The following is a 21,983-nucleotide window of genomic DNA, read 5'->3' as shown; positions in this document are numbered from 1 at the left end:
TTTATGCATGTCTACTCTGGAATAAAGCTGGGCGGCCAAGCCCCTGCACTAGTCTGTTTGTTCTTAAACTAGAAAACTGACCCCTTTGGGGTCAGTATCTAATGTATAGGAATTGCTTTGAAATTACCTTAAGTGTGTATGTTTCAAATGCCACTGTTCCTTTGACCTTGAGAATGTTGAATTAATTTCTGTGTGGAGAGTTTTCAGGCCACTGAAATGCACACTTGATCCAGCTTGTGAAATGAATCCTAGGGTAAAGTGTGGGTAAAAGAATATTTTTGCAATCATTCGTTGCCAGCGGGCAAACAATTTTGAAAAAGTGGCTGTAAAGTGAACCCCAGGTGGAAGTTATGGATAAGGTGACATTCTTGGCAGGGCATTGCTCTGGACAGATGTGGGCCTTTTCAAAATTGTCCTATATTTGTGTCTGTTTTCTAATTTAAAAAAAAAAAAAAAGTGGAAGTGCAGAGGGAGGATGGAAATAGTTCCTTAAACTCATATTGGTGGGGGACTGAGGGACTTGAAATTTTGAATACCAGGATGATGAACATTTCTGTGTCTTGTTTATTGCACTAAACTCACATTTTTTTGGGATTGTAGCCCAATCTGAATTGTCTGAGAAAATCTGTAGAGTGTAATTTTACAGTATGTCTCTGTCTCTGAGGGTCACAGAATAAATATTTCATCTGTCCTATGACTTGTCACTTGGCAAAACTGAATACTAATTCTTGGCTTAATTGAGCATTTCTTTATTCTCTGCAGGGGAGGGCTAGCAGAGAGGTTAAATCGGCTGCAGAACAGAGAGCGGTCTGCCATTAGCTTTTGGAAACATCAATGTGTTTCAGAGTATAAAACCTCTTCAGGTAAGAACCATGTATGTAGGCATGTTATAGGAAAGTATATATTTGTTACTATTACATCTGTTCATTAGAAAAATACTTTACATTGCCATGCATATAGTAATATGGTGCAAGTTTGTTTTCTGTATAGCAGTGGTTCTGAGTCGCAGCATGTGCACCATTGATATTCTGCAGAACGGCATCTCTTATCTAGCACACTAGGTATTCATAATGTCCCTGTCACTGAAGAACTTGAGTTCAAAAGGTGAAAATTTTCTGTCTATCTAGGGGCTTAAATGTTAGGAAATGCCAGAATTAAGATTGCATAGGAAATTTTAATTTACCTCCTTGCATGTATGCAGTTTTATGATACAATCTCCAATTACATGATCACATGCCTCTCTGAATCTTCAAAGAATGTAGCTGCCAAACTCTGAAGACTCTACTGAGTGTGTATAAACTGTGATTGTTCAGAAGCTCATAAATTGGCTGAATTTGGGTGAATTTTCACAGGGACAACAAAGGGCACATTTTTTACATCAGGGCAACCCCACTTCAAATTTTCAAGTCTGTCTTGCAAAGGGTGGAAGTGCTAGAACTTCTCAGCAACATGGCTGTGATTTTTTTTTATTTGATTTTTTTTTATTTTGACATAGGCTGGACAACATATATTTCCCTAATCTAATCTAGTTCTCAAAAATAGCTGACTTGTTTTAGCTAAAAATTAAAAAAAAAAAAAAAAATCTACCTAGGTCAGATGCCCAGTATGGAAAATTTCACCCTGAATGGTTAAAATTTTGCTTTGACAGTTAGGCAACCTTAATGTAACTGCCTGTAATCTAAGAATGTAATATTTTTCTTGTGCTGCTAACTGTAACACTTTTAGCTTTCATCTTACTGGAATTCAAGCTAAGAATCTCTTGCTGGTCTCAAAAAACATGCATCCAACGAAGTGGGTATTCACCCATGAAAGCTCATGCTCCCAAACGTCTTTTAGGGCTTGGCTACACTTACAAATTTGCAATGCTGCAGCAGGGTGTGAAAACACACCCTCTCCAGCGCTGCAAATTGCGGCGCTGCAAAGTGCCAGTGTGGTCAAAGCCCCAGCGCTGGGAGCGCGGCTCCCAGCGCTGTACGTTATTCCCCACAGGGAGGTGGAGTACGGACAGCGTTGGGAGAGCTCTCGCCCAGCGCTGGCGCTTTGACTACACTTAGCGCTTCAAAGTGCTGCCGTGGCAGCGCTTTGAAGTGTAAGTGTAGCCAAAGCCTTAGTCTATAAGATGCCACAAGACTCTTTGCTGCTTTTACAGATCCAGACTAACATGGCTACCCCTCTGATACTTGCTGGTCTCAGTGTAATGTTGGTAAACAAAGTGCCAGCTCTGACCAAGGCTGTAGGCGGTAGCTAAGAACTGACAGACTCGTAGCTGGAAACGAAACCAGCTCACCTGTATGTTAGTTTTGTTCAAAATAGGTATTAGTCTTATAAGAATGTATTTAGTGTTTAGACTCTATGAAATGCTTGTAAATTGCCTCATACATTAATCTCACTTGTAATGTCTATATTCCATGCTGTAAAGTTTGTTTTACGATTGTAAAAATGCCTGCTCTGAAATTGTGAACTCAGACAGGAAGAGTCAGTCCCGCTACCCATCCAAGAAGACTATAAAATATTAAGTAGGCCATGGTAGGACAAAAGCTTTGTTGATTGCCCCGTCCACGCATGGAGAAGTATGTGCAGAAGGCCTTGTGCCATCCACTTGAATTCTGGAAGAGGGAAATAAAAATTACTAGCATGAAGATTTTTCTTCTCTTTGCTGTTGGAATCTCACACGGGCAGGAGCTAAGAAACAAAAAGCAGAGATCACTAGGGTTGTCCTGGGTTAAGCCCTAAAAAGATGTTCGGTGTTGACAGATTACAACATCTCTGTCACCTTTTGAATCACAGACTTAAACTCATTTGTGTATATATGCTTGCCTGCTTTAGCCTGTAAATAACTCTTTCTTCTTCTTCTTAGTTAATAAAGCTTTAGTTAATTTATTACAGATTTGGCTGTAGGCATGTACCTTAGATCTCATCCCAAAGACAAATTGATCTGGGGTAAGTGGCTGGTCTCTTGGGACTGGAAGCAACCTGAATATTTTGTGATTTTTGGTGTAAGTTATCATTTATCACTAAATCCAGCTTGCCTGTGGCAAGATAGACTGGAGAGCCCAAGGGGACTGTCTGTGACTCCATGGTAAGACTGGTACAGTGAGATAGGAATTCACATTTGTTACTGGGTTGGTGTAATCTAATTATAGAACATACCACCAATTTGGGGTGTTTACCCTGCTTTTGACAGTCTGCCCTGAGGTTGGTACTCTTGGCTGTGAGCTGCTCCAGGCAGCATGATACTCAGCCTTCTGAGTTTTCTTTGCTCTGATAATATTTCTAAAATGCAGGATTGTTTCTGACTCTCATGCAGCTCTTGTCTCTGCTTCTGTTGCTAAAGGCAGACACAAAAGAGACAGATGAGCACAGTGATCAGTGTGAGGAGAAGCAGCTTAGTTGTTGAAGATCTGTTAAGTCATTTTGGATGTTCTATATTGTATGTTCACATAGACCAGAAATTCAGTGATAAGGAGGGAGGGAGGAATTCCCAATGAAATTAATCCATGTGATTTTAGGAGAAATGTTTCCAGAAGGCTGACCCCCTCATGACATTTTATGTTGCAAAAACTGAAGCTTTCATTTTGCTATTATCTTGCATGTTGTGTCAACCTCCATGTCATCCAATGAAATCTTTTTTTTGGGCTTTATTCTTTAAAAAATCCTTTGTTTTGCCAACCTCCTTTCTGTTGCAGAGCTTAATTGTATGTAACCGGTGTGGTTTGGCTGCCTCTCTGTAGCAGAGCTGAGTTTTTGCTTCAATAAACGGCACCCTCTTGAAGCATATGTTCGTTGTCTTTCATACAGTGAATTGAGACTCCATAGCAGCTTGGAATGTCTGAGAGTTTCCTGGCCTCTGCCACAACAGAGCCTACACCTTATTCTGTAGAGAGAAATAACTCCATTTTAGCACCTGTGGAATGGTGCATCATGTACTCCACAGTTGCCCCTTCTTGAGGTAGAGGCTAACTATGACTATATTACATCTGATTACTGTTTATAGCTGTTGGTCTTTTGGAAGATTTTTCAAGTGTAGGGGGAGGGGGTTGTGATGCTCTGTATCTCGAGGGAGCACCTTGCAGCCCCATGTTCATCCTTATAATATGATTGTGTGGTATCCAATGCAAAGTTTGTCATGGGGTGTCTTTGGAAGGCTCATGCTGCACTGAGCATTGTTGTTTTAGTAATGTTATAGGTTGCATTTATATATAGTTATATTGTGTGTGTGTGTGTGTGTATATATATATAGAGAGAGAGAGAGAGAGAGAGAGAGAGAGAGAGAGAGAGAGAGAGAGAGAGTGAGTGTTATATAGTTAAATATATAGTTATATATAGTTATGAGGCAGAAAATGTGTCCCCATGGCTGAAAAAAAGCCTAAGCAAAACTCTCCAGGAGCAGAGGGGCAGTTCACACCTCATCAGGGAATGTATGGGACAAACCCAGCCCAGCCTCACAGGAACAAAGGACACTGGCCTAGGCAGCAACAAAAGATCTGTTGGACTCTCGAGTGAGTCACCCACCCTTCCCTTGGTCAGTTTGGGACTACAATGAGGTAATGCTCACCTGACTCTGAAGGCGGGGAGGCAAAGCCAAGAGGGAAGAAAGAACTTGATTAAAAGGGAGATACGTTTGCCATGCTCTCTCTCTTCCACCTCCATCTACAGACACCACCACCAAGCGACTGAAGGGCCAATCAAAGGGGAGAGCCTGGCTGAAGGGCAACCAGCCAGCCTGTGGTGAGAAGCATCTAAGTTTGTAAGGGCACTGAAAGTGTTAAGATCAGCGTAGAATGCATTTTGCTTTTATTTCATTTAACCAAATCTGACTTGTTCTGCTTTGACTTATCACTTAAAATCTATACTCCACACCCCTCATCCCCGGTCCCACCCCAGAGCCCTCACCCCTGCACACCTCAACCCACTGCCTCAGCCCGGAACCCCCTCCCACACCCTGAACTCCTCATTTCTGGGCCCACTCCAGAGCCTACAACCCCAGATGGAGCCCTCACCCCTCCCGCACCCCAACCCTCTGAGCCAACCCGGTGAAAGTGAATGACAGTGGGGAGAGTGAGTGACAGAGGGAGGGGGGAATGGAGTGAATGGGGGGCGGGGCCTTGGAGGAGGGGCGGGGTAGGGGGCTGGGCAAAGGTGTTTGGTTTTTGCGAGTAGAAAGTTGGCAACCCTATGGCAGAGGGGGAGCGCATACCTAGTGAACTCCTGGGTGCCCCACTATGGGGATGCGAATGTCAATTGTGAACAATTTAAAAGAGAGGTTGTTGTGTACATAACTTCATTGGGTTCTTGGCTGATAACTCCATTTCAGTCAGAGAGAAAGAACAAGGATAAGATAACCCACTTACCCTGTTTGTCTCTTCTCTCTCATTACACCTTTTACTGAGTTCCTCCAAAATTTCTCCACAATGATGATTTGACAGGCTCCTCGCCCCCAAATGTAATAGAGACTGGGGTGATGAGTTTTTTCACCAACACAATACCAGTGTTTTAGGTGTGAGGGATACATGAAGGCACTGTAGTGATTGGGGGAGGGCAAGAACCTTCCCCTAACAATCTAATGTATTTTCTTTTGTTCTTGGGTTTGTGTTTTTATAGCCATCTGGCCCATCTATGTACATGTGGTTGTGAAGGTTTCATAATCCCTTAGACTACTTATCTCTTGGGGGTGGAATAGGTAGTTCCAAGAATCTGAAGTCACTGAGTGCAAGAGTCTGTGAGGTCATTTATACACACCTTTTTCCTCCTCATTCAGCTCTGTATCTTGCAAACCGGAAATGTCATTGGAGCAAGGGGGAGTCTTTGGCAGCTGAACTTTGTACTGACTAGGTCTGCCTGTTGCAGAGGAAGCATCTGCAATTTCTGAGGGGCTTGCATGATGTGGAAGGCAACAGCTACGTTGTGTTGGATTATGTTGTGAAGAATCTGTTCTTCATAGCAGGGTATACATATGGTATTAGGGGATTGTATGCTGTAGATTTTAAGAATGAAAACGCTGAAGCTTTGTACAGTATACATTTTATTTATCTGAGGGTTGTTTTTATTTTCTTTTTCTGCAATCATTACAAGAGGCTTAATACATTGCTATGTTGCATATTTAGCATTTCTAATACAAAAAAAGGACTAGATAGTCATAACTATTTATGCAAGCTCTATGGCTTTGAGACAGAGGACAGAAATAACAAGGACTTCAGGATGTGTGTTTTGGGGTTGTGGGAACTTCCAATTGCATGGGTTTATTAATGAGAAACTACTTTACTCCAGAGTTATAACCCAAACTTCTTTTGGGTGGGCAGGTCTGTGGCAGGGCAGGAATTCAATATGACACAGGAACAGAAAAACTAGTGGAGGGGCAGAGTTGTGAAAGTCCTTAAAACGAGGACAAGAGGTATAAACTTTATGCAGTTGAAAGGGGTAGTGCAGTTTTGAAGGAACTGCACATTGACATAGTCATGGTACTAAGTCAATGTGCACAAGGGAACTTGTAGTCCGCACTACCAGGGACCACATGGATAGTTAGTGTGCAACATGCTGGTCTGTACTAGAATTTACACCCTAGCTGGAGTGCGCTAATGCATTGTGTAGACAAGCCCTAAGAATATGAAAATCTGTAAGAGTTTGAGCTTCACTTCCTTATTCATTCTATCCTAGTCTAGATTTCTTTTAATAGCTACTTAAGAGTTAATACTATACATTATTATTTTAGACCTACAGAGGAATGGCAAAGGGCCACATTTCTGTTTGTATCCTCTTTTACTAGCCAAATGTCTGAACCTGTTGCAGTGTTGAAAACAAAACCAAATGTAAATTTGCTCCTTCTTTGAGTTGCTGGTCCCTACGTGTATTCGCGTGGGTAAATGTGCACTCAGTGTGCCCAGAGCCAGAGAATTTTGAAAGCAGTGCCTGTTGGTCCACACTTGTCTCTGACCAAGGTGATAAAAGGGAGGGCAGACAGACCACCTCTCCATTTCTGACTCACTGCCTCGTAGTCTAGGTCAGAACCTCCAGTGTCCAAAGCTTTGACTTTCTTATCTGTTGACAGGGTTCCTTCCCCACTCTGAACTCTTGGGTACAGATGTGGGGACCCGCATGAAAGACCCCCTAAGCTTATTTTTACCAGCTTAGGTTAAAAACTTCCCAAGGCACAAATTCCTTTCTAGCCTTAGTATTGCTGCCACCACCAAGTGATTTAAACAAACGTTTAGGGATGGCCTCTTGGATCCCTACCTTCCCCAAATATCCCCCCAAGCCCTACACCCCCTTTCCTGGGGAGGCTTGAGAATAATATCCTCACCAATTGGTACAGGTGAACACAGACCCAAACCCTTGGATCTTAAGAACAATGAAAAATCAATCAGGTTCTTAAAAGAAGAATTGTAATTAAAGAAAAGGTAAAAGAATCACCTCTTTAAATAACAAAAGACTCAAGAACACAGAGGATTTCCCCTCTAGGCAAAACCTTAAAGTTACAAAAACAGGGATAAACCTCCCTCTTAGCACAGGGAAAATTCACAAGCTAAAACAAAAGGTAATCTAACGCATTTCTTTTCTGCTGTTACTTACTATTTCTGCAAGACTAGATGCTTAGTTCAGATATACTTAAGAAGATGCAACTTCCCTGCCTGCTTTCTTGGCTGGCTCCAAGAGAGACAGACCAAAACCTTCCCCCACAGATTTGAAAGTATCTTCTCCTCTTATTGGTCCTTTTGGTCAGGTATCACCCAGGTTATCTGAGCTTCTTAACCCTTTACAGGTAAAAGAGGAATTAACCCTTTACAGCAGGGGTTGGCAACCTTACAGAAGTGGTGTGCCGAGTCTTCAATTATTCACTATAATTTAAGGTTTTGCGTGCCAGTAATACATTTTAACCTTTTTAGAAGGTCTCTTTCTAGAAGTCTATAATATATAACTAAACTATTGTTGTATGTAAAGTAAATAAGGTTTCAAAATGTTTAGAAGTTTTCATTTAAAATTAAATTAAAATGCAGAGCCCCCCGGACTGGTGGCCAGGACTCGGGCAGTGTGAGTGCCACTGAAAATCAGCTTGCGTGCCGCCTTCGGCACACGTGCCATAGGTTGCCTACCCCTGCTTTACAGGGTAAAGAGGGATTTTATGCTACCCGTAGCTGTATGTTTATGACATCTGTAAAAATGTATTTTATTATCTGTATTTTGCTCTGCTATCAGATGTCTGATCTTCCCTCTTCTCATGGGGTCAGAACACATTCCACAAGAGCATAAGCAATATCTATGGCGTTGCTTCATGATGTGTTGCTTCTTGATATTTGTAAGGGAGCTACTTGGAGCTCAGTCCACATGTTTTCTAGACACTATGCCTTGGTACAGGATTACTCTGCTGATGCATCTTTTGGAACAGCAGTCCCTCATTTGGCTCTGCCATCTATGACCTTGGACCCTCCTCCTATTTGAGTACTGTTTGTCAGTCACCCACAGTGGAACCAGCGCAGGAAGAAGAAGAGAAAGTTATTTACAGTAGTGTGGTCCCCATCTGTATTTCATTATCTGTCCTCCTTCCCCTCTGCTTTGGATCTTCCCTATTTTGCAGTGGAGAAGGAACTGGAGAGGCAGTCAGTCTGCCCCACCTTTTATCTCCCCGGTTGGAGGCATGAGGTGAACCGGGGCATATGTGTGGAGCAGCTGACACTGCTTTGAAAATTCTCCAGGTGCATGTACCCCCACAGTGGAATAGGGATAGGGACCCCGCATCTTGAAAAAGAGCCTACTGTCGTCTCTCACCTGGTGGCAAGATCCTGCGTCGGTGCTGGAAGGAGTCCCCTTCGCAGCCCCAGTATCGTTGGTGACTCTTGCTTCTGACACTTTGGACCTAGGATGGAGAGCCCACCTGGGCGATCTCAGTATGTAAGATCATTGGTCCAGTTATGATCGATCCCTGCACATCAATGTCAGGGAACTCAGGGTGGTTCGCGTAGCCTGCGAAGCCTTTCTGCCCACATACAAGGCATGGTGGTTCAGGTCCTGAAGGACAACATGGCCACTGTCTTCTATATCAACAGGCAGGGCAGAGCCAGGTCATCTGCCCTCTGCCTAGAAGTCCTCCGGCTCTGGAACTTCTGTCTGCAGCATGACATTCATCTTGTAGCTGCTCACCGCACAGGGGCCAAGAATGCTTGGGCAGATCGCCTCAGCAGGACATTCTTGTCTCACCACAAGTGGTCCCTTCTTCCGGGGGTGGTCAGTTCTGTCTTCCACAAGTGGGGATCTACCCAGGTGGACCTATTCGCATCCAGGCAGAACAAAAAATGTCACGTTTTCTGCTTGTTTCAGGGCATGGACAGAGGATCCTTGTCAGATGCCTTCCTGCTCCTGTGGTCGGGGGCTCTGATGTACACCTTCCCTCCCATGCTGCCCAGGGTCCTCATGAAGATCAAACAGGACAGGGTGATGGTCATCCTCATAGTGCCAGTCTGGCTGTGCCAACACTGGTTCAGCACTCTGCTGTACCTCTCTGTGGCGACCCCATTTCAGCTGCCATTCAGGGTGGATCTGTTGTTCCAGAACCACGGCAGTCTTCTGCACCTGAACCTGGTGGCACTACATCTGACAGCTTGGTTGCTGTGTGGCTAAACGCACAGGAGTGGCAGTGCTTGGCCAAGGTCCAGCGAATCCTCTTGGGAAGTAGAAAGCCTCCACCAGAGCGACCTACCTGTCCAAATGGAAGCAGTCCACCTGCTGGAGGGTGGATAAGGGTGTCCGTCCTGAGTGAGCTTCATTGCAACTTATTCTAGGCTACCTCCTGCATCTCATGCTCCAGGGCTTGTCACTCTCATCGATCAAGGTCCATCTAGAGGCCATCTCAGCCTTCCACCCGTGGCTCGAGGGCAGGTCAGTTTTCTCTCAGGATATCATGGCCAGTTTCCTTAAGGGGCTGGAGTGCCTCTACCCAGATATCAGGGATCCTGTTCCTCCATGGGACCTGAATCTGATGCTGTCACAGCTCACAGGTTCCCCTTTCAAACCTCTGGCTTCCTGCTGGCTCCTTCTCCTCTCCTGGAAGGTTGCATTCCTGATCACGGTGATGTCAGCCCGCCGGGTATCCGAGATTTGGATGCTCACTTCAGAGCCACCTTACACAGTCTCCTTCAGGGACAAGGTCCAGCTAAGACCACACCTGACCTTCCTTCCCAAGGTAGTATCTCAGTTTCAGTTTCATTCAAGTTAAGACGTTTATGTTTACTCTGAAGCCGCATAAGTTGAAGGAGGAGCACAGCTACTGGACGTCAGGCAGGCTCTGGCCTTCTACATTGAGAGGACCAAGCCATTCCGTAAGTTGAGGCAATTATTCGTCGCTGTGGCCAACAGGATGAAAGGTCACTCTGTATCCACTCAAATAATTTCTTCTTGGAAAGCCTGCATTTGCTTCTGCTACGATCAAGCCAAGGTGCCGCCCCCGGTGATCGTCACCGCCCACTCTACCAAAGCGCAGGCCTGTCTGGCAGCCTTTCTGGCCCAAGTGCCTATCCAGGACATATGTAGGGCGGCCACCTGGTCATCGGTCCATATCTTTGTCTCACTATGTGCTTAAAGTAAATAACTTTCTCTTTTTTTGCTTGTTTTTTTACAAGCAAGTATTCTTTGTATTGTGTTTGGCCTTCCTATGAGAAAGTTCCAATGTGCAGCGGCAGTCAAAAAAGCGAACAGAATGTTGGGAATCAAGAAAGTGATAGATAATGATAAAGAAAATATCATATTGCCTCTATATAAATCCATGGTATGCCCACACCTTGAATACTACGTGCAGATGTGGTCGTTCCATCTCAAAAAAAGATATATTGGAATTGGAAAAGGTTCAGAAAAGGGCAACAAAAATTATTAGGGGTATAGAACGGCTTCTGTTTGAGGAGAGATTAATAAGACTGGGACTTTTCAGCTTGGAAAAGAGGCGACTAATGGGGGGATATGATAGAGGTCTAGAAAATCATGAGTGGTATAGAGAAAATAAATAAGGAAGTGTGGTTATTTACAAGAACAAGGGCCCACCAAATGAAATTAATAGGTAGCAGGCAAACACAAAGTATTTTTTCACGCAACATACTGTCAGCCTCTGGAACTCCTTGCCAGAGGGCGTTGTGAAGGCCAGTACTATAACAGGGTTCAAAAAGGAGCTAGATAGATTCATGGAAGATGGGTCCATCGATGGCTATTAGCCAGGATGGGCAGGAATGGTGTCCCTAGCCTCTGTTTGCCAGAAGCTGGGATTGGGTGACAGGTCATGGATCACTTGATGATAACCTGTCTGTTCATTCCCTTTGGGGTACCTGCCGTTGGCCACTGTCAGAGGACAGGATACTGGGCTTGATGGACCTTTGGTCTGACCCAGTATGGCCGTTCTTATGTTCTTAAGTTGGGAGAGCATATCTACTGTGGTCCCACAGAGGTCAGTTCTGGGTCTGGTACTATTTAATATTTTCATTAATCATTTGAATAATGGGTTAGAGAGTATGCTTATAAAATTTGCAGATGACACCAAGCTGGGAGGGGCTGCAAGCATTTTGGAGGACAGAATTAGCATGCAAAATTACCTTGACAAATTGGAGAATTGGTCTGAATTCAACAAGATTAAATTCAATAAAGACAAGTGTACTTAGGAAGGTAAAATCAAATGCACAAATACAAAATGGGGTATAACTGGCTAGATGTTAGTACTACTGAAAAAGATCTGGGGGATATAGTGGATCACAAACTGAATGAGTCATCAATTTAATGCAGCTGCAAAAAAGACTAATATGAACAGGAGTGTTGTATGTAATACACAGAAGGTAAATGTCCTGCTCTACTTGGCACTGGTGAGGTCCCAGCTAGAGTATTTCATCCAGTTCTTGGCACAACACTTTAGGAAGGATAAGGACAACTTGGAAAGAGTACAGAGGAGAGCAACAAAAATTATAAAAGGTATAGAAAACATGACTGATGGGGAAAGGTTGAAAAACTGGGCATGTTTAATGTTGAGAGAAGACTGAGGGGTGATCTAATAAGTTTTCCAGTATCTTAAGGGCTGTTAGAGGATGGTGATCAATTGCTCTCCATGTCCACTGAAGGTAGGACAAGAAGTAATGGGCTTAATTGCAGCAAGAGAGATTTAGGTTAGATGTTAGGAAAACTTTCTAACTATAAGGGTATTTAAGCTACCAAGGGATGTCCTCGAGTCCCCATCATTGTCTAACTTCTTTTTCAAAGCTTCCAAACACCTGTCAGGGATGGTCTATGTGTACTTGGTCCTGCCACAATGCAGGGAGCTGGGCTTGATGACTTCTTGAGGTACCTTCCAGCCCTTCATTTCTATGATTCTATTAATATAAAATAAAATAAAAAAGTTGAAATCAGAACAAAACATTACAGTTGCCCTGAAACAAGAAAAATGATAATCTTATCCCTTTTTATTTACTTTTATCCAATATCATAGCCATCAACTTCACAGTGACATTGTCTTGAATGTGTAAACAATAATGGTGTATATCATCAGCAGCTTCATGGGTGTCAAATGGGCACTTCCATAGCATAAGAGTTGTGCAGCTAAGGAACGTATCTGCCCGGTGGGGCTTTTGAGGTGGTGCACACTTGGAGTTCTAGCACACCCTCTGTGGATGCAGAAGACCCTAATCACTGTTGCTACAGTGCCTCTCTACATTACAGTGAAGGGATATGGGAGGTGGCAAAAGTATCCAGGGAGTTCTCCTTTGTCTGTATGATTTGCCTACTGTCGCTGTGTATGGGGTATGCAGAGGGCCCAGGTGCTATTAAGGGCTATGGACTGTATTAGTGACAGGAGATTGGGTGCACAACAACTGTATGCCTAGCTACCCCACTGCAGGGGTAGATTCCCATCACCTGTACGATTCTTCCTTATTCTAACTGCACAGTCAAGGCCATATTTGGCCATAGAAAAGGACAAAAGAAGCAAGGAATTGAAAATTAGGCAACATTAAAAGACAGTTTATTAAAAACAAAGGGGTGGTATATTGACAGCTTCAAAAATAGTGTTGGGTTTGTTTTTTTAAATGGTGTATGGTACTGTGATCAGTATTTGGAATACACAGAGAGACTTTCATGCTTTGTTCAGTTCATGACATCTATATAGAATATGTTTTGTGACCATGTGGTTTTTAACACAGCAGGTTCATAGCCTGGTGGTGTATTATTTCACTTTGTTTGTTTAACAAGGCCAAACAGTTTTGACTGCTTTGTCAAAAGAAATGAGAGGAGTCTGGAAATGGGATGTGAATCTGTGTACCACTACTCTGGTCTGTAGAACACGTCTTCCTAACTTTTTATTTTGTTTTTGTCACTTTGCTTACTTTCCAGGAGGCAAATCTGGTGTATTAATTGTGAAGATCTTAGAGGTGCATGAGGAGTGCTCTATGCAAGTTGCTCTCTGCCAGCATTTGGGACAGCTGTCTGCTGACAGCTCCTCTGAAGATGTTGTCGTTGATACTGAGCCCAGAGTCAAAGTTCTCTTTACAAAGGAAACAGCAGCTCACCTCAAGGGAGTCCCACAGGATATTGTCCACATCTATCCTCCCTGGTAAGTACAATACGTTGGTTGCACCGGCCATAGTGTTAAAATATAAGGTATTTTTATCAGACCGTTCATCACATTATTACAGAAAAGGCTTGAGAGAGTTAGGCCCTGTGTCTTTGGTGGCTTGTGAGAATTTCGGACAGACACGTTAATGCAATGCTAGATTAGGTAACAAGAAAATGTAATACACCTCTACCTCGATATAACTAGACCCGATATAATATGAATTCGGATATAACGCTGTAAAGCAGTGCTCTGGGTTGGGCAGGGCTGCGCACTCCAGTGGATCAAAGCAAGTTCTATATAATGTGGTTTCACCTATAACGCGGTAAGATTTTTTTGGCTCCCGAGGACAGCGTTATATCGAGGTAGAGGTGTACCTGCTTGTGCTACTGTGGGCTTTGATTTTGTTTTTCATTTAATATTTTCATGTTTAGAATTCATGAAAGTTATGAAGAACATTTTACAACGTTAATGCCAATAAAATACATTTTCTGGTGGGGTAAAGTTAGTCAGGAATGTTCCTGTGTTGTCTTTAGTTTGGGTATATCCCTGTTGGTGGAAAAGTCTATTCTAACTGTGCAGTACTCAGCAGATACTCCCTGGAAAGATGATGTGTCTGAAAAAAGTAAATAAATCACTCACTACTTATCAGTAAGACGACTACACTGAATGGCTGGTTATCATTTTCACTGCTAACTCTCTTCCACTCCACAAACTCAACTGTAGCACACGTTGTTAACTTTTTCTGGAATTTGTCAAAATATAACTTTGGCTGAACTGTTTTACTTTTCTGGACTGAGGGCAGCATACGGTGACTATATTTTTAGAGTGAATGGTTAGTTGTAGCATATAGGCATTGTTGCATTGGGTCAGAAGTTTGGAGACTTTTTATAGTAGGGCTGTTGCTCCTCTCCCCACCACCCAAGGTTGTATACAAACTGAAAAATAGAAAACTTTTTTTCTGCTAATATCTTTCTCATAGTCATCTTAGGTGTTATCCCAAACAGCAGTAGGTAAAAGTATCTGTGTCACCTCAGGGGGTAGGGATAAGAGATCACAGGAAGGCTGTTGGGAAGTTTTGGGGCTTGCTCCCACTCATTGCTTTCACAGTGCACACTGCCCAGGTGCCTTTGTGCACACCGCCTCAGGGAGAGCGGGGGTGGGGGAGGGGCCAGGAGCAAGTGGGCTGCTCTGCAGGGCAGAGGAGCGGCAGGGCTCCCAGTTCAGCATGGCTGGGGGAGGAATGACCCACAACATCCCGGTAGCTAAAGCCGCCTTGTGCCTGTCAACTTTGCTCCCTGCTCCGGGCAAGCTCCATGCAGCAGCCAGGAGGAGCCGGAACTGCTGCCGCAAGAGGAGCTGGAACAGGGAGTGGGTTTGGCCAGGCAGTAATGGTGCTTCCAGCCACTGCGCTGCTGCCTGCAGTGCTGCTCTGCTGCTGCCAGGAACTCTGAGATATATCCAGAGGTCTTCTGAGACCTGAGTCAAGCTGGGACCGTGTGCACACAGGAAATCAATAGGCCTTGGACCCTAGGTGCCAGCTTAACACTGACTCGGACCCTCCAACCCTGCAGGGTCCTGGGATGCAAGGGCAGGTCAGGTACCAGCACTCGAAGAAGAAATGATGGTTACTTACTGGTAACTGGAAGTTCTTTTCAATTTGTGGTCCCTATCTGTATTCCACTACCTGCCCTCCATTCCCTCTGCTCCATACCTCTCTGGATTTGCATTAAGAGGAGGAATTGGAGAGGTGTCATCCTGCATGCCTCTTATGCACAAGGAGATCCACTGAGCACGTGCGGGCCAATGGAACCTGCTTGTTAGAATTTCTGGACTCAAGCACATGGTGCATATGTGTACCCACGTGTGGAATACAGATAAGGACCACACAACTTGAAGAACTTCTAGTTTACAAGTGAGTAACCTCTATTTATGCATAGTCACTTGGAACCCAACACAGAAAAAAGCAGATCCTTTACAAGCTCCTTAAGCACTGAGCAGTCACAGAACCCCCACAGTGTTCTTCATATTGGTAAAAGATCATCTTAGGAAGTCAGAATATTTATGCATTGGGCATTTCAGAGTTGTTAGAGCTGCTCTCGTAATTTCTGTTGTAAGGGCTTATTTATAAAGACTGGTGAATAGTGGCAAAGTTCCATGATATCTGATATACAGTCCCATTTTACATCATTTTGGTGGTATTTTGATGCCAAATTGTCTGTCTTCCTCACTCAGCCAAATGTTAAATGAAGTTGACCTGGATGTTGTTAAAATAAACATTTTTCTTGTTTTTAAAAAAAGGTTATAATTTCGAAGTTGTAATTTTAGATAAGTTTGAAACTTGTCTTATATTTAGTGGATGTTTCCTCCACTACACTTAAAAAATTATGCGGGAGTGAGGGTTATTTGGTTAAACTGTTACTTAACAGTAACAAAATATCCTCCACTACCTTTGGATTGAATAAACATTTTTATTATTTGAAGGGGGAAAAAACATGAGGGAAAAACCTGTTCATATCATATCAAATCAATGTCTCTTCCAAAGATAATGGGACAAATATATCCCTGATATAAATCCACTGAAGTCAATGGAGTTATGCTATGGATTAGTTTGACCCAATATGTTATGAACTGAATATCTTTTGTTACTGTGTTACAATATTTATGGCTACTAACGTTAGAAAATGTAAAACAAAAAGTGATTCTATTTCAAGCTTAGAATAGGGTACTCAATGATTATTTTTAAAGTCACAATTTAAAGTGTTGGACCCAAGACTTTACATGATCCTTTTAAGCTTGGTACAAAATCATATACAGTAGATAAAATGAAGCTTTGAATCGTGTAAGATTCACTTCTATAACATTAGTAAATGATTCCATCACATCAGCGTTATGATTCAGCATTTGACTTCTCTGGATAGAAAATAGGAATCAATAGGACTGTGGATGTGGACAGAAGTATGTACAAGTCTACAATGAGTGTAATTTGTTGTAATGAAATGCAGCTGTGGCCTTTGAAGTTCTGCCAGTTTTCCTTTATTTTCTAAAATAAAGCTATTTTTTAACATGTGAACAGGTGAAAAAAGCATCTGAAAACACCAAAACGCTGTTTAAATAGAACTTCTATTTTTTTAAAATGAGCTTATTTACAAATTTATTTTATTTATATCCTCAATCAGAAACAAAGCAAACTGAATAAGAAAATAGGATGTTAAAATAAGGGTTGAGGTTTGACTTATATCAACAAAGAAAGTCGTGGTAAAGGCCACTACCTCATTCTTCAATCACCCTGGTATACTTGGGACACATGGCACAGTATGTAAGATCATCCACTCTTTTGAGGTGCTTGCAGTGTAATGCAGAATGGGGTGAGTTAAGAGAGGCCTGCTTCTGTTGGTGTAAGTTGAATCTGTAGGGCAACATTTTCAAATATGTTCTTGAAATTACTCTCCAGAGTTTTGCACTGAATCTTTGTGTGAACAGATTGATCAACTGAGCATGTGAATAAGGTCATTAGACACACAAGTGCTGATTTGTGCATGCGCAAGGCAATTTAGCCAGCGTTTAAAGACTTTGCTCTTTGCATTATCTATAGTTTCAGAGGATGAGTTTGTAAGTGGACATTTGTTGAGCACAAATCACAACTTGACATAAAAAGACAAAAATGTTGCATAAGCAAATGGGTCCTGCAGAAAATATGCATGCATATTTTTGGAAGCAGTGTTTGGATTTGTCCCTAAACACTTATATACAGAATCCCGTGTTACTGTAACATTAAGACAAGTCCTAATTTTACTAAAAATTATTCCTTAGTCACATGAACGATCTTTTTATGAGTACTCTGACTGATGCAAAGTAACTTCACGTGTGAAAGAGAATGTGTAGGATCGGACACTATTTGTTCCAATCATTGGATCAGTTTTCTTCACCTAATTAATGTTTCATACATTGTGTTAAACTTAAAATGTGTATTTACAATCCTCATTGAAGGGAATTTATTTTACTGAGAATTACCACCGTCTGCAGGGAAACAAAACCTTACAAGGCAGAAGTGATCAGTCTTTGTTCCATTGGCACTGCTCAGCAGGGAGAAGGGAGTGAAGAGGAGCACAGGATTTAGTCCATTGCCAGTGATGAAAATTTAAATGAATACTTACTAGAATTATACAAACCTTTGTTTTTAGCATTAGATTTTTTGAATGACTGGATTGACAAAACAATTGAAAAAGTATTTAATTTTTATCATCATGACTTTTATCCAAGTTGCATGACATACTCCCAGCCAAAAGGTGTAAAAGGAGACCATCTCAAGGCAAAGACTCCAGAGTTCTGCTGCTTCTTGGTCATTATGTGGCCACAGCTTACCATCTGTAAAAGGGATATAGTTATAACTTACCTACCTAGTTGGAAACCTTGTCTTACAGTATCTCCATCACACCTGGGTTCCCCTTTTCTTGATGGCTACCAGGGGCAATTCAGATTTTTTGTCATTAAGCTCTGGACTAGAAGATATTTCTTCTACTTCCTGCTAAAAGTTCTGCCTGCAACAGTAAAAGCTACTTTTGCCTATTCAGGTAGAAGTTTTTGGAGTAGGGAAAAGAGGCACACTGAACATTAATTGTAGTTGTTAGTTCGTCGTGTATATTATGAATTTCTGAAGTTCCAACCATAAACCAAAAAGGATTTTCTCTGGAGATGACTCACAGGAAATGTATCATTTACCTGAAGTGTGTCAGTTGACTTGTTCTAAACAGGCAGAAAAAAACAGAAGTTGTCTAATTTGTAAGATGTCTCAGTCCTGAGACTGAAGGAGACTTTTGTCAATTTTGGTCTTAGTCCAAAAACCCTTGCATGTTCAGAGAATACTGGATGTAGGAGGCATGGGTAGGGAGACAATAGCCAATGTTTGTTTTCTTACGGAGCCAATGCAGCATGTAGGGAAGGGATCAATCTTAATAAAACTTGGCAAGAAAAGTGATCCCAGAGTGTACCCACAACTTGGATTTCATAGTTGTTGTAAGTTCAGATATACCTACTGCTTCCTCAACATACGTTTGAAGGGGCAAATACAGTTCTAACTTCACTTTTCCTGTTCAAGTGGGTACACTCTTTGTTAGACAGGAGGAAGACATTTTGCCCATGTCACTGTTTTACAGACAAGGAGGCTTTTAAAAAAAAAATGCTATCACAAAATACCTCAGCCTGTTTGATAAAGATAAAGTAGCAGCTTGGGCTAACTCTGTTAATGAAACACAGGAACAGCATGTTCCCTAGTTTGGTGCTGTCTAACAGGAAAAGAACTCTATCATTTGCACTCTCCTGTTCCTTGTAAACTTCTTTTTAAATCATAAAAAAATAAGGAAGAAATATCTTTGGCAAAACTTCAGTTCCTCTACGTGCTCCACTGATAAAGGCAAGCTCTCTGAATCAGAGGTGATCAGTCAGACCAGGATCAACAAGAGAGATTGTTTTCCTACAGAGCCCTTTGATACAATGTGTACATTAAAAAATTATCGATATAATAGACATTCAACCAGACAAAGAGGAGGAAAAGAAATCAACAGGCAAATCCCCACTATCAAAAAAGGAGTGAGCACTGTCTTTACATTCTTCCTTTGAAGATATTATAATAGCAGAGTGGAAGAACCCTGATAAGGGAAAGGAGGCTCAACCAGCAGATAAAATTCTACAAAATTCCAAAGCCAGCGTGGTGACTATTTCTAAAGTAGATATGGCAGTAGCCTCAAAGCCAAAGATATGATCTTACCATCTGTAGGTGATTACTTTCTCAAGATCATGCAGTTAGGAAAAGTGAAGCTATCTTAAGGAGAAACTGAAACAGCTGCAGCCTTCTGAAAAGCATTTTTATCCCCAACATATTTTGTTAAAACAGCCTGCCTGTCCTGTTACATTGACTTAAAAAGAAACCTGTCCTTAAAATCAGAACGATTATTTCCATCTATTCTCAGGCCTGGTCAACACTACAAAGTTAAGTCCCCATAAGCCACCATGTGTAGACCTAATTGTGTATGCCTACATTTGTCTCCTACAAGCTCTCTGTTATGCCGACATAGTAACACCACCTCCCCAAGTGGCATTGAGTTATGGTCAATGTATTGAGGTTGACACTGCGCAAATGTAAATGCTCTGTTACCGATGTTGACGCTAACAGTCCTCCAGCATCTCTCCCACAGTGCCTGAAACTGACCACTCTAGTCACAATTGTGACTCCACAATCCAGGGGTTACGCAGACTGGAAGATCTCTCCACCTTTAAAGCCCTGCAAATTTTTGAAGTGCTTTTTCCTGATTGTCCAGATTGGCAAGCACACCTAGCAGGTCTCCACAGTTATGTGCAACTGTCCAGCTGACCGTGTTGGCTACACAATCCAGACACATATCGGCTTGGAGCAGACAGGAGATATTGGATCTACTGGGCCTGTGGGGAAAAGAGGCTGTACAAGCACAGTTACGGACTAACCATAGAAATTTGGAAATTTACAAGCAAATTGCATGGGGAGCTGCAGGAGAAGGAGTATGACGGGGAGCAGCAGCAGTGCTGTGTGAAAACAAGGAACTGAGACAGGCATACCAGAAGGCCAGGGAGGCCAACAGTTGATCCACTGCTGAGCCGCAGACCTGCTGCTTTTATTAAGAGCTGCATGCCACACTTGGCAGAGACCCCACCACCACCTTGCACACCACCATGGATACCTCATGGAGGAGGCAGAGTCACAGGCCCCTGGTATGAACAGTGAGGCCGAGTAGGAGGAAGAGGATGGGGCACATGCGAGCTAGGACCTGATTGAGAATCTACCACAGTCCAGTCAGTTCTGGCAGTCGAGCATGGGCAAGCCCGATGCAGGCAAAGGAGCCTTGGATAAGTGTGTTTATTTCCCATTAGAGTGATGGCATCCCTAACTTAGCAGGACACAGCTATCGTCTTTTCATTTATTTACTCGTACTATAAGAGGTAGCTGTAGAACAAAGAGAGAACATAAGAGTGGCCATACTGGATCAGACCAAAGGTACAGCTAGCTCAGTATCCTGTCTTCCGACAGTGGCCAATGCCAGGTGCCCCAGAGGGAATGAACAGAACAGATAATCATCAAGTGATCCATCCCCTGTCACCCAATCCCAGTTTCTGGCAAACAGAAGCTAGGGACACCATCCCTGCCCATCCTGGCTAATAGCCATTGATGGATCTATCCTCCATGAATGTATCTAGTTCTTTTTTGAACCCTGTTATAGTCTTGGCCTTCACAACATCCTCTGGCAAGGAGTTCCACAGGTTGACTGTGTGAAGAAATATTTCCTTTTATTTGTTTAAACCTGCTGCCTATTAATTTCATTGGTGACCCCTAGTTCTTGTATTAGGAGAAGGAGTAAATAACACTTCATTTACTTTCTCCACACTAGTCATGATTTTGTAGACCTCTATCATATTCTCCCCGTCATGTCTTTTCCAAGCTGAAAAGTCCTAATGTTATTAATCTCTCCTTATATGACAGCCATTCCATACCCCTAATAATCTTTGATGTCCTTTTCTGAACCTTTTCCAATTCCAATATATCTTTTTTTTTTTTTGAGATGGGACGACCACATCTGCCTGCAGTATTCAAGATGTGGGCGTACCAGGGATTTATACAGAGGCAATATAATATTTTCTGTCTTATTATCTATCCCTTTCTTAATGATGCCTAACATTCTGTTTGCTTTTTTGACTGCTGCTGCACTTTGAGTGGATGTTTTCAGAGAACTATCCACAATGACTCCAAGATCTCTTTTTTGAGTGGTAACAGCTAATTTAGACACCATCATTTTATATGTATAGTTGGGATTATGCTTTCCAATGTGCATTACTTTGCATTTATCAACATTGAATTTCATCTGCCATTTTGTTGACCAGTCACCCAGTTTTGTGAGATTCTTTTGTAGCTCTTCCCAGTCTGCCTGGGACTTAACTATTTTGAGTTGCTTTGTATCATCTGCAAATTTTGCCACGTCACTGTTTACCCCTTTTTCCAGATCGCTTATGAATATGTTGATTAGGACTGGTCCCAGTACAGACTCCTGGACGACACTACTATTTTTACCTCTCTCCATTCTGAAAACTGACCATTTATTCCTACCCTTTGTTTCCTATCTTTTAACCAGTTACCAATCCATGAGAGGACCTTTCCTTTTATCCCATGACAGCTTACTTTGCTTAAGAGCCTTTGGTGAAGGACCTTGCCAAAGGCTTTCTGCAAATCTAAGTACACTATATCCACTGGATACCCCTTGTCCACATGCTTGTTGACTCCCACAAAGAATTCTAGTAGATTGGTGAGGCATGATTTCCCTTTACAAAAAGCATGTTGACTCTTCCCCAACAAATTATGTTCATCCATGTGTCTGACAATTTTGTTCTTTACTGT

The 21,983-nt window shown here is 42.4% G+C and overlaps 1 protein-coding gene across 2 annotated transcripts in view; it reads left to right on the top strand.

The window, feature by feature from the left end:
• SPIDR (scaffold protein involved in DNA repair) overlaps positions 1-21,983 on the top strand; it is a 330,087-nt gene that overhangs the window by 109,195 nt on the left and 198,909 nt on the right. For both annotated transcript variants that reach the window (XM_045004445.1, XM_045004444.1), the window contains exons 7-8: positions 763-863; positions 13,345-13,564. In XM_045004445.1, the coding sequence (XP_044860380.1) occupies positions 763-863; positions 13,345-13,564 (321 nt within the window). The remainder of the gene's footprint in view (positions 1-762; positions 864-13,344; positions 13,565-21,983) is intronic.

Source organism: Mauremys mutica, chromosome 2 (genome assembly GCF_020497125.1).
Source record: "Mauremys mutica isolate MM-2020 ecotype Southern chromosome 2, ASM2049712v1, whole genome shotgun sequence".
Classification (NCBI taxonomy): Eukaryota; Metazoa; Chordata; order Testudines; family Geoemydidae; genus Mauremys; species Mauremys mutica.
The sequence above is the reverse complement of the archived record's forward strand: the minus strand, read 5'-3'. Positions and strand labels throughout refer to the sequence as shown.